The 14,904-nt window shown below is 30.0% G+C and overlaps 2 protein-coding genes across 8 annotated transcripts in view; one reads left to right on the top strand and one right to left on the bottom strand.

Annotated features, from left to right (window-relative positions):
* Window positions 1–1,362: 1,362 nt before the first annotated feature.
* mldr (mitochondrial ribonuclease P catalytic subunit) lies at window positions 1,363–12,901 on the top strand. The gene is made up of 5 exons (XM_075377953.1): window positions 1,363–2,707; window positions 5,224–5,482; window positions 10,211–10,347; window positions 11,455–11,656; window positions 12,733–12,901. The coding sequence occupies exons 1-5, from the start codon at window positions 1,659–1,661 to the stop codon at window positions 12,880–12,882; spliced, it is 1,797 nt and encodes a 598-aa protein (XP_075234068.1). The 5' UTR covers window positions 1,363–1,658; the 3' UTR covers window positions 12,883–12,901.
* LOC142331819 (quinone oxidoreductase-like protein 1) overlaps window positions 7,446–14,904 on the bottom strand; it is a 45,677-nt gene continuing 38,218 nt past the window's right edge. The window contains exons 11-13 of one of the 7 annotated variants that reach the window (XR_012758099.1): window positions 14,305–14,421; window positions 8,674–8,901; window positions 7,446–7,903 (exon numbers count right to left, since the gene is read on the bottom strand). The gene's annotated coding sequence lies outside the window, so the exon portion shown is untranslated. Of the gene's footprint in view, window positions 7,916–8,673; window positions 8,902–14,304; window positions 14,422–14,904 lie in introns of all 7 variants that reach the window. The other 6 variants (XR_012758102.1, XR_012758100.1, XR_012758098.1 and 3 more) reach the window with 6 other exon arrangements.

The following is a 14,904-nucleotide window of genomic DNA, read 5'->3' as shown; positions in this document are numbered from 1 at the left end:
ATACCTCTTCGATATGGTTGCATCTTCGATCCAGCTACTCTGTATCACTGAGCACTCAAGCCCCCTCACCATAGGCAAGGTCTCATGATTCATAGAGGGAGCTTCAATGAAAATACTTTTTATCTACTTGTGCAGTCCTACTATTTTATTTCAGTATTAAATAATTTGTTGTTAATTTTGTTTTTACATGTTCATTCACAGATCATTCTAAATGATTATTAACTATTAAAATATTGTTTTAAATTCATACTTTATTTTATATTTTCAAATTTGTCTTTGTCAAGCTTAGTTTTATTATTTTGATGAAACATAACATTTTAAAGTTATGTGAAAATTTTTCTTCTAAAGAATATATTCAGATCTAATTACAAGATCCTTCCTTAGAATACTGGAGCTACTGACGGCAGTATTATTGATGCCATCTTAAATTATTTATGGGAATGTATATTATTAAGGGAACATATTTGTAAGAGTATATTTATTATCATTAGGGATATATATAAAATTCACATAATGTATATGTTAATTTTATATATTTTAACTGTATTGAGATCTTGGGTTTTCTGTCCTATGTCTAAGTTTGCTTGTAGTGGTTGTTTGTGTGTCACATTATTATGAAATGATCTGCAAAAATTGTACATACATAATTGAAAGATAAAGTACAAAGATCAATGTCTTTGTGATTTGTTGAAAAGATTCATGTCTTGAATTGGTATCAGATTTTGTAAATTACTACATAGTATCAGACACATTTACAAAGATATTAACTGATACATGCAAATTTTACACATAGCATAACTCAACATGTTTTTAAGAATATAACATTTGAAAACACCTATTTTACAGTAACAACATTAAACAAATAAGATAATGAATTATAATAATATACTCTAATAGGCAATGCAGAATTTTCATAATCAGTTTTAAGATAGACATTATTAACTTGTAGCATCACTGAAAATAAAGCTCAATTTGCACTGAAAAACTCTAGTAATTAAAAGAGTTGTATTGAAAGAAAAAGCTAGTATAACAGGGTACATACTACACAGAACGGGTATGACGCTTATCAGCTCACAGTTGCTTAATTTATATTCCCTAATTAAAATTTATCCTAGCAATGATTAAACTTACGAACAGCTCTGTAGAACAACAACTAACCCAATGTTAGACGTTTGAGCTTTTGATTCATATGACTGAAAATATGAGTACCACCTCTTAACTTAATTTACTCTCTTTTTCTGTTACCCTCCGGAACCACCTTAAGTTATTACTTCAGAGTATGAATGAGTATGATACGTATGAATTAACTGAACTACCTACAGTTCAATAGCTTATGGTTGTGAACTGTTCACGTCCAATTAGACTCGCGTTTGTGAAAAAAGATGATTGGAAGAGGTTATGTCTTGTCTCGTGTACTGTGTGTTTGTAATTATTTATTGTTAACTCGAGTTATTTTTTTTTTATAGTTCAAAAACGAACCGAACATTATTTTCGGGTAGTAAATATTTGCAACCGATTTAGTAAAATACGAAGTGTGTTTCTTAAATGCCATTCTTGTATATAGAATTACTGTTAATCTAGTCGTTTTTGTTCTTTATTGAGATCCAGACAGTTTTGTTAGATTCGATTTGTTGTTTTATTCATAGTAAATTATAACGATGACCTTTAACTTCGTAAACGGTATTTCTAACGTAGTAATTAAAGCGTACAGTAAAACCATTTTGCGGTTTGAATTTTGTAGGTTTTGTTATAGAAATCAGTCTGCCTTGAGAGACTTTTGTAGTTTATCGACACGTTGCCGGGAAAATCATTCTTTAATACGGTGCACGAGTTATTTATTACTTACTATGCGTAATCGTACAAAATCTATTAATAATAGCGATAAACCTTTATATTATGATAAAGAACATTTTGCTAATTATAATCTCAAAATATCATTAAAAACTGATAGAGAAAAGATAATTAGTGAATACAATAATTATCTGTGTGGTTTATCAACGACGAATAATTTCAGTGAAATCAATTGGGAGGATCTGAAAGAAAAAACTTTAGCCTTAGATAGATGTATGATGGTTAACAAAAAAAATGTTGAAACCATAATAATGAAAAACATTTTGAGCTTAGGTAGTCTACATTTTGGTCGATCATATCTTCTTTACCTAAAAAACCAAAATCAAAATGTTAACATCGTTACATCTTCAGTATATTTAAGATTATGTTATAATTACTGGTCACAACATAATGTTGATGATGTAGATATAATAAAATCTATATGTGATGAAATTATGTCAAAACTACCTTTGCTCGACTCAAAAGTAGCAGAAAGCCTTATTCTTGGTTTGTGTTTAATAGACAGATGGAAAGATTCTTTTGGAGTTATTGAATCACTTAAAGAGTACTACAAAGTTAGCAGTCTCAGCTATTCAGCTGTAATTAAAGCAGCATTTTCTAATAGGGACTTTCAAATTGGATGGCAGTTACTAGAGGAGAATATGCTCCTAGGTATTAGTCCTGAGGAATTTGTTTATGACAGTTGGTTAGATACATATGAAGATAAAAATGTCGCAATTAATAGACTACTATGCTTCTTTTCTAAATATGATGAAAAACTAAGTACTACATTTGCAGAAAAGTTATTAATGAATGTCAAAAAAATACAACATAGTTCATCAAATTTTGAACCAAGTTTAACAGTAGTGACTTATAAGTAAGTTATGATAATAAAAATTTTAATTTTTAATTAATTTTTCTATTTTTGTTGCTCAGTGAAGCCCGAATATGAGCTTTATGTATGAGTAATGAAGTGAGAATGAATGAATTACACCATAAATGACTAGTATTGAGAACCTGGCTTGGAATTTAGTCTAGCGCAACTGGCCAGTAAATATAAAAGTGCCCATATTTATTAACAGTTCATTAAAATTCATTTTTGATTAATTTTAATGTAGTTGTTTTAAATGTAACTTTGCAAATAGATATAGATGTTAAAGTAACTTTGTATATAGATATATTGGTGTTATAAATAGTTCAATAATCCTATTGAATGATGTAGTCATATCAGAGGTTAAAAGTATTTATTTATTCTAATGAGAACAGGTTCATGCCCAATTACAGTCTATGATTTCTTTATAGTTGGTTGAATTTCTTTATTTGTGACTAGTTGAATCCAGGCTCTTCTGAATGAAAAGTAGAGACATTACTGCTCTGTCATGAGGTTGCCAGGGGTTAAAGGTTGTAAACTTATACCAATTGTTAAATTCAGTTAGCAGATAATTATGAAATGTCAATGAAAACACAGATATCCCTACTTAGATATGTAGAATATTCTGTGATATTCTACAAATAACTAAAGTTCTTAATAACATCTTATCATGAAACCGTAGGTTTGGCCTTTAGCGAGATTAGAATCATTAGTAGATTTTTTTTTTTTATAATTTATTAAAAATAGGTGAATTTTGCTCCAAAATATTCCCTACTGAACTTTCTTAAATTATGAAATAAGAACATAATTATACTACTATATCTTAAGAGAAAACTTTAAACTTCATTTCCTTACAATGTGGTTTCATAACTTATTTAACAGCTTGCAGAATACATCTTACAAATTATTGTAATAGAAGCTACAGCGTTGATTTGTTCTTATAAATAGAAATTAGTGTGTGTATATTTTCATTTAAGAACCTAACTGAATCTTGATTTTTTATTACCTTTATAACTTTACATAAGCATAAAACAGTACAAATTTGTTTCAGCTATTTCACTTTAAAACACTATAAAGTAACTGTATCTTTATTATCAGATGGCTGTGTTTTAATGTTAATTCTTATTTCTGTTAAACCCTCTTTCCCATCCCATTGTTAATTAAAATTATGAAACTATATAGTAGTGTTGTTAAAACACATAATCAATGCAAATCCTTTTCTCATTTAACAGAGAGCTGAAATATCAGTCAGATTTGACCCAAAATGATTATTCCCTTCATTTTATTAAAAATATTTACAACTGTGTCAGAGGTTTCTAAGATATGAAGCTTAACCTACTAAATGAAATTAATAGTTAACAAACGTTTTTACTTATGTCAGTTTACTTTTAGTCTCTTCTTAGACTTTCTTGGCAATACTATCACTATATTTAGCTCTAGTTTCAGTGGAAGTAATTTTTTAATCATTAAAAAGTTAGGTTGTTAATGTAGTCAAATGTTTATTAGATTTGGACTATTTATTCATTTAATGTATCATTGTTACTTATCATAATATTAAATGTGCTAAGGATAAGATCTTATTTTGTGTTTAATAAAATATTGATATTAATGTAGTAGGCAATATACCGCTGTAGTTAGTTAGTTCTTAGATGGTGCCACCAAAACGCTATATTGAAATAAGAAAATAAATAAATAAAATTATAAATATAATCTAACCAAACTCTAACCTACGCTTGCTAACTTTGACTACCAAGCGTAGGTTAGATTATTCTTATAATTTCATTTATTTATTTTCTTATTTCAATATAGCGTTTCATTGGAGCCATTGAAGAACTAACTGCAGCGGTAGATCACCTACTACATTAATACCAAATTAACTATGTGTTTTATGTTAAATACATTTGCAAGTTTTTTTGTATGAAGTGTTGCCAAATGTAGAACTTTAATATGTACATTGTATTTTTGTTTGTACCTGTATCCTGTTGTACATCCAACTCTGTATAACATTTGCAAAAATAAGAGGAGTTTAATGATCACAGAGTAATTTTTATTTTTTGTCAAATATTTGCCGACACTTATAAAAACAAATAAACTGATACAAAGAATAACCTAGACGTTGTAAATATACTCACATAGAATCAGCTCTTAACAAGTTTGTTGTAATGACATACAAACATACAATAACGATTTACTAAATTGACACTATTCAAATCTAATATTTCTGATTGCATCTTAATCACATGTCTCCCTAACTCTAAAAAAACCATAAGCAGTAACTTCAGATGAAATCACAGTACTAAATCAACGCAGCCAGTGTCACCAGGAAAGTTTACAAGAGTGACTGAAAACATTGTGATGTAAGAAAATTCATCAAAATATACATTTATTTGGTTAGTTTATCATTGAAAAAGATAACGAGTTTTAGAGCTGGTTGTCACAGAAAAATTGTCCATCTCTAAATCATTTTTGAAGAATTAATTTGTATAATTTATTCATTGTTTATGTATTTTCCTTTTTTTCAGAGGTAAATGTACAAATTGTAAAAATAATCTAAGAACAGAAGTACTATCGGTCAGTGAATTTAATAGGTTACGTACATCTTTCTTGGATCCGGTTATAATAGGCAAGAATATATTTTTGAAATCTACTCCTACAGAATTAAATAGATTCCAAGAGTTTTTGAGAAGGACTGCACCTTATGATTTTGTTTTAGATGGTCTTAATATAGCTTATGCTGTTGGAGTTAACAATACTAATTCGACTGATGTGTTTGCTAATATGGTGAGTTATACTGTACCATAATGACAAGCTCTTATTTATTTTTTTTTCATATTGTGGATGTATTTTTAAAATTCTTGTGTGGTTTTTTTTTAAGCAGTACCACCAACTAATCACCACTAAATCTTCCATAACATTTGTACTATTAATAATAACAGCACTCTATTTAACTACAATATTAGAAGACTGTACTGATGTTGCCTCAATTCTTAACCAAAACATTGGCGAAACATTTTTTAACTCGTGATTGCAAGTTGCTTTATTATGTTATTTGCAACCATACATCTTGTAGACGTCTGATTCAATAAAATTAATTTAACTGTTAATTATTGTTTTTACAAATTTACATTAATTAAAATTTTCAATTTTAAGATTTTTTATAGAATAAGTACAAACTGTTCAGAAAATAACATAACATTTTTAATGTACCACTGGAGATGTTTAGTGATGTGCAGTTGGTAGCTTTGTTGCACATAACCTCCTATGTAACCACATGTCCTTGGATTGCTGATATCTCATTTAGTTTTCGTATTGTTATTTAAGTGCAACATGTTTTAAGGGTTAGTCACAATTTTTGTAATGTGCGATTTTCAGGAGCAACAATATAACATAAAATGTTGCATGAAACTGAGGAAAACTTTCACAGAAATGTTTCAACTTTTGAAACAGTTTACGGATATGATGCTCTGGGTTGTATGCAATGTTACAAATGTTTTTAATTTTTTAAAAGTGGTTGTCAGTCAATTGAAGATGACCCTCAACTGGGAAGGCCTAAGACTTCAACTGATTACATCCATGTTCAGAAAATCAACAATCTGGTGCATGAAAATCACCAATTGACTATCGGAGAACTTGCAGAAGAGGTTTTCATATCAGTTGCAAATGCCATGACAGTTCGACTGAAAAGTTGAACATGCATCGAGTTGTAGCAAAGTTTGTTCCTCATTTGATGACCATATATCAGAAACAACATTGAGTGGATGTTTATCGGCATGTTCTTGATAATGAATCTTCTTCTCCGATGACAATGAAACATTCATGCAAAGGATCATAATGGGAAACGAAAGCTGGGTTTATGGCTACAACACTGAGACAAAAGTTCAATCATCACAGTGGATTAGCAAAGGATCTCCATGCTCCAAGAAAGCACGTCATCCTTGATCCAATGTCAATGTGATGCTCTCTGTTTTTTTCCGATTTTAATAGAATCGTGCATTTTGAAATCTTGCCTCAAGGTGAAACAGTGAACCATGCATATTATCAAGTGTTTTACTACAGTTACATGAAAATATACACAAAAAGATACCAGAGTTGTGGCAAATACTCATGGTTTCTTAACCACGACAATGCACCTGAACATTTTGCTTTGTCAGTTCATCAGTTTTGTGCCAAATATCTGATGACTGTCCTCACTCAGCCCTCCCTACTTGCCAGGCCTGGCTCCTTGCGATTTTTTTCTTATTTCTGAAATTAAAATTACTGATGAAAGGATACTGTTTTGAGACTATTAATGATATTAAAGCAAATTCATCATATACCTAACAAGCTATTTCAATTGAAGCTATCAGGACTGCTTCACAAAGTGGAAACATCGCTGGGAAAAGTATATGAATAGGGAAGGGGAGTATTTTGAAGGGGAAAAGGACCAATAATCTGTAAAATTACTATTGAAGATTATAATCTGTAAGATTAATATTGAAAAAAATAAATAAAATTGGTAATTTTCTGAACAAACCTCCTAAACACATTAAAATTAATTATAAATTACACCACTTTTAATAACTGTACTTTTTAAATAAGAACAAGTTTAATGTTGTTCACTGAATTATATCACTAAACTTTTGTAAAACTAATATTTAAATATAATAAATGTATAATTAAGTAATACACAAACAAATAAATTTCCTTAAATAGATATAGCTTGATTATTATGTGAAACGTTTTTAATAACTCTTTACCATCGATAGTAATTTAAAAAAAAATTTTATTTAGTTTCAGTTTTAAACATTTTCACACGATCCATTGTTTCTATTACACATACATTCTACATTAGAAACTTCACAAAGTCATTCATTAAAACAATGTAAAACAGACATTTATTTAAACAATGGAAACAGCTGTTTTTCTGGTGTTCACCACATTTATATATATAAAACACTAGCCAGCCCGTCTAGCCAGAAGCTGGACCCTTGATGCTCAGGTCAGCCCAGGTGAATCCCGAAGCCAACTCAGGGGCTCCTCGGGACCAAAGGGCCTACCATATGGCCACATATCTCACCATTCCCAATTTGCCAGCGGGCAGCCGCAGAGCTAGCTTAGGTCACCATTCCCGTCTATCCAGAGGCCACCCTGGACCCCTGCACTGATGTTATCCTCATGGTTGTGAGAATAATACTGATTATTGTATTCAAGCTTTATAGAAATCTGAAAAATAAACTAAATTACAAAAGATAATAATAAACTTTGGTTTAATTGTAAACTATGGTTACTTAAGTACCACTAACACTAGGTAACTAGTTACTAATAGTAACTTTGATGATGAAAAATTCATAACTTATTTCTTTGCCATGGTGGCAGAAATATAATAATGAAATAAAACTATTAATCTATTTTTCCTTAATAAATATCTTTAATTCACAACTTCACCTTCCTTGGGCGTGAAGAAATAATGAATATTTTTAATATCTTAACCTGGCTTAAGACCTTCCCTGGAATAACACGAATGTATCTTGCAAATTTGAAAGTAATTGGTCTGTCAGATCTTGCGGAGATAACAAACAAATACATACATTTCTGAATAACTGTGATCTGTTAGATTAAGAGTGTATCTGATGCATGCAAAAGTTTGCCTTCAACTAACAAATACCCCTTTTGAATTTTAAAAATTGCACGATTGTTTGTAGAGATATAAGAGCACCCCATTGCACCTCCCAAAACGTGCTCTAGGGTATCCCATTTGTTATCAGTTGATGGTTGTGATTGATGTAGCCTCCCACGAGGTGCTTGCATCCCTCACCACTCTAGCTTCATACACAGTCCCCACAGGAAGCCCATTATTGTTATAACACAGATTTTTTAAATTAATTTAATATTTTTCTGACGTAAATTTAATTATATAATTTTTGTAATATTATTCATTCGATTGATTTGAATCATTCAATTCAAACCCAGCTCACACAGTGAGAGAGACTCACAGTTCATTAAAGTTTGTGCTTCAAACTTGCACAAGCGTCACTCCTGGGATCGCTCGGGGAGAACCACCTTGACCATGTCAGCGAAAGACAACAGACGCCGACCTTTACACTGCAGAGCCCATCACTGCCACACTGTTGTGGGCACCCAGCTGCCACTGAGGGGAAGCCCATCTGATTTCAATGGACAAGCTGCAACTTTCTGACTTCACAGGAGACCAGCTTTCAGACCTAACACAAAAAACGGCCCTTTTCAGGGTTACCAAAAGTTTATAAATTACCAGCCATCGAAGCCATTCGACAACCAACAGTCCATTTCAGGGCTACCACAAGGTTATTAGTTACAATGAGTCATTGAAACCAATCAATAACAACAGCCCTTCTCCAGGCAACTACAAGGTTATTAAGTGTCAAGTGCTGTCAAAGCCATTCGGCGACAACTTATAAATTCAATGGTAGCATGTCTTAATAAAATTATATTCAATATTTTAAGTTTTAATGCTATATGATGTATCTTGTTTGAAGATTCAGTCCAATCATTGCACAAAGGAACTTGTTGGAGGTGGTAGTTATTTATCTGAAGGAGCATTAATACTTATTGAACACAAAACGTGTTCCATTGAACAAAGTAATCAGTGTGGACAATTAATAGTACCAGCTGATGATACAGTGAAAGTAGTTTGCTGTTTTCTTCAAATTGTTAAAGGTGAAAGGATTCAACAAATGTGAAAATGTAATGTAAGAGAATTCTACTAACTTTTTGTTTCTGGTCCAGACATCCTTGTTGGAATAAATCAAAACCACTAAAAGACAATTACTTTCAAAATAAATTAAAAATCTATCTAAATATTAAATAAAATTTTTGTTATATATGTTGGATGATTTTTTTATTTTAATTAAAAATATATTATAATTACAATGACTTATACTTAGTAACACATGATAAAGATTGTTCTTTTATTAAAATTAAGATATAAACTTATTCTATTTAAAAAGAACTGAAATTTATTACATTATTACCCTACACAATAGATTATTACAATCTTATAAATACAATAGCTACATAGAAATTCATTTTTTACATTATTTTTATGTATAATTTTGTTTGCTTAACTTATATGTTGATGTGACTATATACTGTTGCATATTAAAAAGTTTGCCAGTAAAAATGATTGTTGATTTTTGTTTGATTCAAGATGTGCAATTTTTTTAGTTTGTTGCTAGTACTCTGTTACCTGATGTAATTGATTGTATAAAATTTGATTTTGCTAAACTACTAAACTGTCCAGATGAAACATTATGAACTGAGAGTACTGGTGTCATCATCACTTACTTTTCGTTTGTACTATTTCGTTTCACGTTTGTACTATGCGTACAAACTGCCACACAATAAGATTTCCCTCATTCAAGTTAAATATTCATTTTCAATTAGAATAATGTAAAAACTTTACATGAAAATAATGTGCTTTTCAGTCAATCACCCAGCAGTAAATGTTTATTTTTAATTTTTGTGTCATTAATTTTGAATATATTGTTGCAGCTTAAATCTGTAGTTAGATATTTTGTTGTAAAAAAGAAGAAGGTACTGGTCCTGGGACGTAAACATATGAAAATGTGGCCAAAAGAACCTATGAAATACATTGAAAATAATGCTAATTTATTTCTTACTGATAATGAGTAAGTAAAGCGATTAATTATTTTTTATAAATATGTTGTGTAATTACAGTTTCTTTATATGAGTTTTGATTGTTAGCAGAGCCTGTGAAGTTGAGTGTAAATGGTCAGCTCTGTTTAATGAACTGCACCTGTTTTTAAAAATATTGAATCCTTGCAATATATAACATTAGCAAGATTAACCATTTCAGGACATGATTGCATTTAATTGATATATTAGTATCTTAAATTTATTAAAAGTAAAGATCTATAAAGCAGTTGAACATAATACAGTTTTTTTTTTATTTGCCGGGTTCGATAGGTCTTCATCCTCTCCTATCTGCATCACCTCAGCATATAGCTTGTATCTTCAGTTACCTGTTTCATGCATTTAATCAGAGATTTTTATTCTTCCATTATTGTTTTTACATCCACATTCCTAATATAACAAAGTTCACTGATCCCCAAATGCCTTAATATGTAGTCACCAAAATTCATTTAAAACGTAATTTCTTATCAGTCCACCTAATTTCCAGTGCCATATTTCATTTCAGTAGCCTTTGTTCTTAGTCTTTCTGGCTTTCCAGTTAAAAAATTCTATGCTTTAATTCTAAAAATTGATGCACCTGCTTTATATATTTCCAAATGCATGTTTGTAAAGCTAGTAGGATTTTTTTTGCATAAATTCTGACTTTGCTTTTCCTCTATTAATTTCTGTTATCCATCCAGGACTATAAATCACACTTATTATCCATTGCTTCCCTACATCACATCTAGTCTTTAATTCTCTACTAATCACTTTATGCAATATGTACCACCTCTTGGTAGTTTATCCTACTACTAGTTTACCCCTACTACTTATTGACTCTTCAACGAAGATCTAAATCTTGGCCCTTATTCAACCTATTTGTTAAACTTGACTAAAGATAATATTTAATTGGATTATAAGAAGTCTACATGCCATTGCAAAATTTATAGGCCACTGCATAATTAAACCGAAAATAGATTTAATTTGTTAAATAAAAGAATGCATTAGAGTACATTAATGTTTTTCTAAAGTAAGTATGATGCAATATCTTCCTATTAGACAGTGATAGTGAAATAATTTTCTAATTTTTTTTTTTAAAATAGGTCAGAGGATGATCCATACCTGTTATATGCTACACTTTATAGTGGAAAGAACACCAATTTTGTCTCTCGTGATTTGATGAGAAGTCACAAGTACCTTTTAAAGATGCATGAACGTGAATTGAACTCTTTGTTTTTGAGATGGCAGTACCAGCATCAGTACTATTTAATTTATGTTTTAAAAAATGGAGATGTCATAATGAAGGTAATATATTACTTATCAGTTAAATCTTTTATTATTGTCCCCTTCAACACCAAACTCACAATGGTTTTTAATAAGGAATTTATATAAAATACTACATTATATATTTGACAACTTGAATAATCAAATTCTACTTTTATGATTAAGTGAACTGATATTGCACATTAGGTAAGTATGAATGATATTCAGCCCTATAAGAGACATGACATTATGGAGGCCGCATTCCCCCTCTACTAACCATTCTGTCCATAAATAATTTTTTTCTTTTGTTTTCATCTGGTTGGATAATGTTGGGCTAATAAAGTATTCTATAGATACTGGACCCCTGTAGGAATCAAATAAGGTCCTACGATTTTTCACTACAAAGTCTCCTAGTGGGTTAAAATTTGTTTGTGAGCAATGAGCAGCTTCATATTGATGAAAGATTTACTTAGAGATATATATTAATACTTTTGATATAAATATTCAAACAGTACCTTGACCATAGATCATGAAAAAAACTTGCTTACCTAATGGCTTCCAGACCTAATCATCTTTCGCTGTAAATATTTTTTTTGTAATGGTTACCAGCTGTGCTGTTGCATTCATCTGTCCTGGCTGTCAAGTGACCAATAACTGGGAAACAACCAGAAATCACAAGGTTGCATATCTGATGAATAAAGATTCTGGTAAACCATGCTTGGCCAAGAAATCCTTGGGTAAGATGTGATGAACGGATCGGGGTGCTATCATGGAAATGATACAGAACCTTCATTCAGATAGCATTGTTTTTTGACAGTATAGCGTTGGGGATGATGGTGAAACTGAGCATTTGTTTCTGGGTTGCACCTGTACACCCTTGATTTTTCACCATTACCTCTGTCTTAAAGAAGTTATGATCATTGACACACTCAAACGTTTTTTTAAATTTATGTAGAATTTTTTTTAAAAATACATTGCTCAAATAAATAATTTTCTTCCGAAATGAAAGTTTATACTTATGTTGCTTAAAAATTCAGGTAGCCAATAGTAATGTGTCCTGGTAATGATAATAATGGCTTTAATTACCCCAATATAGATTAATTTTTTTTTTTTTGCAGCCACCTGTTAAGTATTTACAGAGCGCACACGTTATTAAAGGAAGTGATGGAAATGACATATGGCATTTACCATGCAAATCAGAGAAAAATGCTAATGTTCCTGGTCATAAGAAATTTACAATGAAAAAATGGCTGTGTTTACAATTTTGAAATAAATAATATATTTTTAAAATAGTAACACTGATCTGTTTATTTTAATCCTTATTTCCTGGGTAACTATTAATGTCTTTTTAACTTTTGAAATCCCATATCTTTTGCGATTTTCACCTTCTGTCTAAGAAAGGAAGGTGGTTTATTTAATCATTGAAAATCTAGTTTTGACTTTTTCATCCCTGAATCAAATTTGTTTAAAATTGTGCGAATAAATTATATTACATACATTTCATAGAAGAATAAAACTCAGCCTAACTTTGTATTACTAATATTAATAATAACACATGCATTATAATATTTCAATCTAAAATTATTATAGCTTTATACTGTAAATAAATAATTAGTAGGTTCAGAAATAGTAAAACAGTCATCTGTTAATGCAAAAATGTTCTCTCCTTATTGCCTGCCTGAAAATAGTATTGCATTTATATAAACATATTTATAAGGTAAAATCTACGATTTTAGATGCAATTTTATATAAATAATTTTAAAAAATTGGTCTCCATGTTACAGAGTGAATACATTTAAAGAAATACTTGTTAATTATCACAACTAAAGGCAGAAAATTTATATATAAAATTAATTTTTGCTATAGATTTAAACATACATAATTCTGAACAAATTTATGTGGAAAAAATCAACAGTAACATACACTAGTTTATATTTTCATTAAAAACGACATAGAAAGGCAATTTTTTCCATATTATATTTTGAATGTTATCCGTCTGCAGTAAGTGATTATTTCACTGCAAAATTTATTGTTAGTTCTTTTTTCTTCCTGGGCACATAATAAAATGCCGTTATCAGTATTTGGACACAACACAAATTACAAAAATTTAAGTAAGGAATTACAAATTAAAAATTAACTGATGTTAAACACCTATGTCGTATGCTAAATGCAAAATAAAACCACAATATTAGAAATTTAACATAGACAAAATTGCCATCTGGTATACTTCAAATAAATGGCATAAATGTAGGAACACATTACAGTTATAATCAAATATTTGAATACAAATGCACGGCCTTAAAAAATAATAGGTGTATTGTACTGTGCTGGTTTTTATTAATCATTTTACAAAGTTTGATGTAAATAAGAAATAATGTAACAGAATATGTATTACCAATTCTACTGTAAGTTAGACACTTCTTGTTTTGTTTTTCAACGATTGGCAATAATAGGTTAGGTCCAATAAAAGAATAGCATCATTATTTCACAAATGAGGAATACACAGATATTCATTTCATTTATTGAAATGAATTTCAATTGTAAAGGTGTTGCTTCACCAGCTGTTGATAATTATTCATGATTTCACAGCTGAAATATTCTTTAAAAAAAGTCTTCTAAATACTTACAGACTATTACAGAATACAGAAAAGGAGACTATTTACATACATATCAGAACATGAAATGTTTACCTTAGATCTATCCATCTGTAAATGCATCATTAGTAGAAAGATAAACATTAAATGTGCATAGCCATATCATCTTGACATGTTGAAAAAGATATCTGTAATGACGGACTGAATTATCATCTATTAATAGAAGAAAAAAAATGTTTTACTCTCTACAGATAAATCTAAGTTTATATGATTATATAAAGAATAGAAGGAAACACATTTTTGCAATGTTAGCAATCCTCAAGTCTACAAAAACAATCGTAGGAAATAATATCCAATATAGTTTTTCAATAAATGCCTACAACTGAGTAATAGGCAGTATATTGTTCTTGTACTTCATGCTTTCACCAGTTGGTTAAATGGTTAAGAAAGATTTCTTTGAAACTAGCTATGACAACTTTTATAGGACATCCTAATTATATCTCTTACATATATTTATTTCCAACATGAAGAAAGCCAGCTTATTGCACATTTACAGACCGGCACATCAATTAAAAATGGACCATTCAGGTTATGGCACTTTGCATTCATGCAACTCATAACCATTTATTTCGTTTGTATTCTAACAAAGTATTTGGATCTGGTGTTGTATCATACTTTTTTATTGTACCTATGATA

The sequence above is a fragment of the Lycorma delicatula genome, chromosome 10, assembly GCF_047948215.1.
Source record: "Lycorma delicatula isolate Av1 chromosome 10, ASM4794821v1, whole genome shotgun sequence".
NCBI lineage: Eukaryota > Metazoa > Arthropoda > Insecta > Hemiptera > Fulgoridae > Lycorma > Lycorma delicatula.
Note: the sequence above shows the minus strand (reverse complement) of the source record. Positions and strands in the feature narration are given on the sequence as shown.

Excerpts from the sequence above, each read along its gene's own strand:
- mldr (XM_075377953.1), top strand. The coding sequence starts at position 1,659 with ATGACCTTTAACTTCGTAAACGGTATTTCTAACGTAGTAATTAAAGCG. Across the intron at positions 10,348-11,454 it reads TTATTTCTTACTGATAATGA|GTCAGAGGATGATCCATACC; the intron begins GTAAGTAAAGCG and ends TTTTTAAAATAG. Across the intron at positions 11,657-12,732 it reads ATGGAGATGTCATAATGAAG|CCACCTGTTAAGTATTTACA; the intron begins GTAATATATTAC and ends TTTTTTTTGCAG.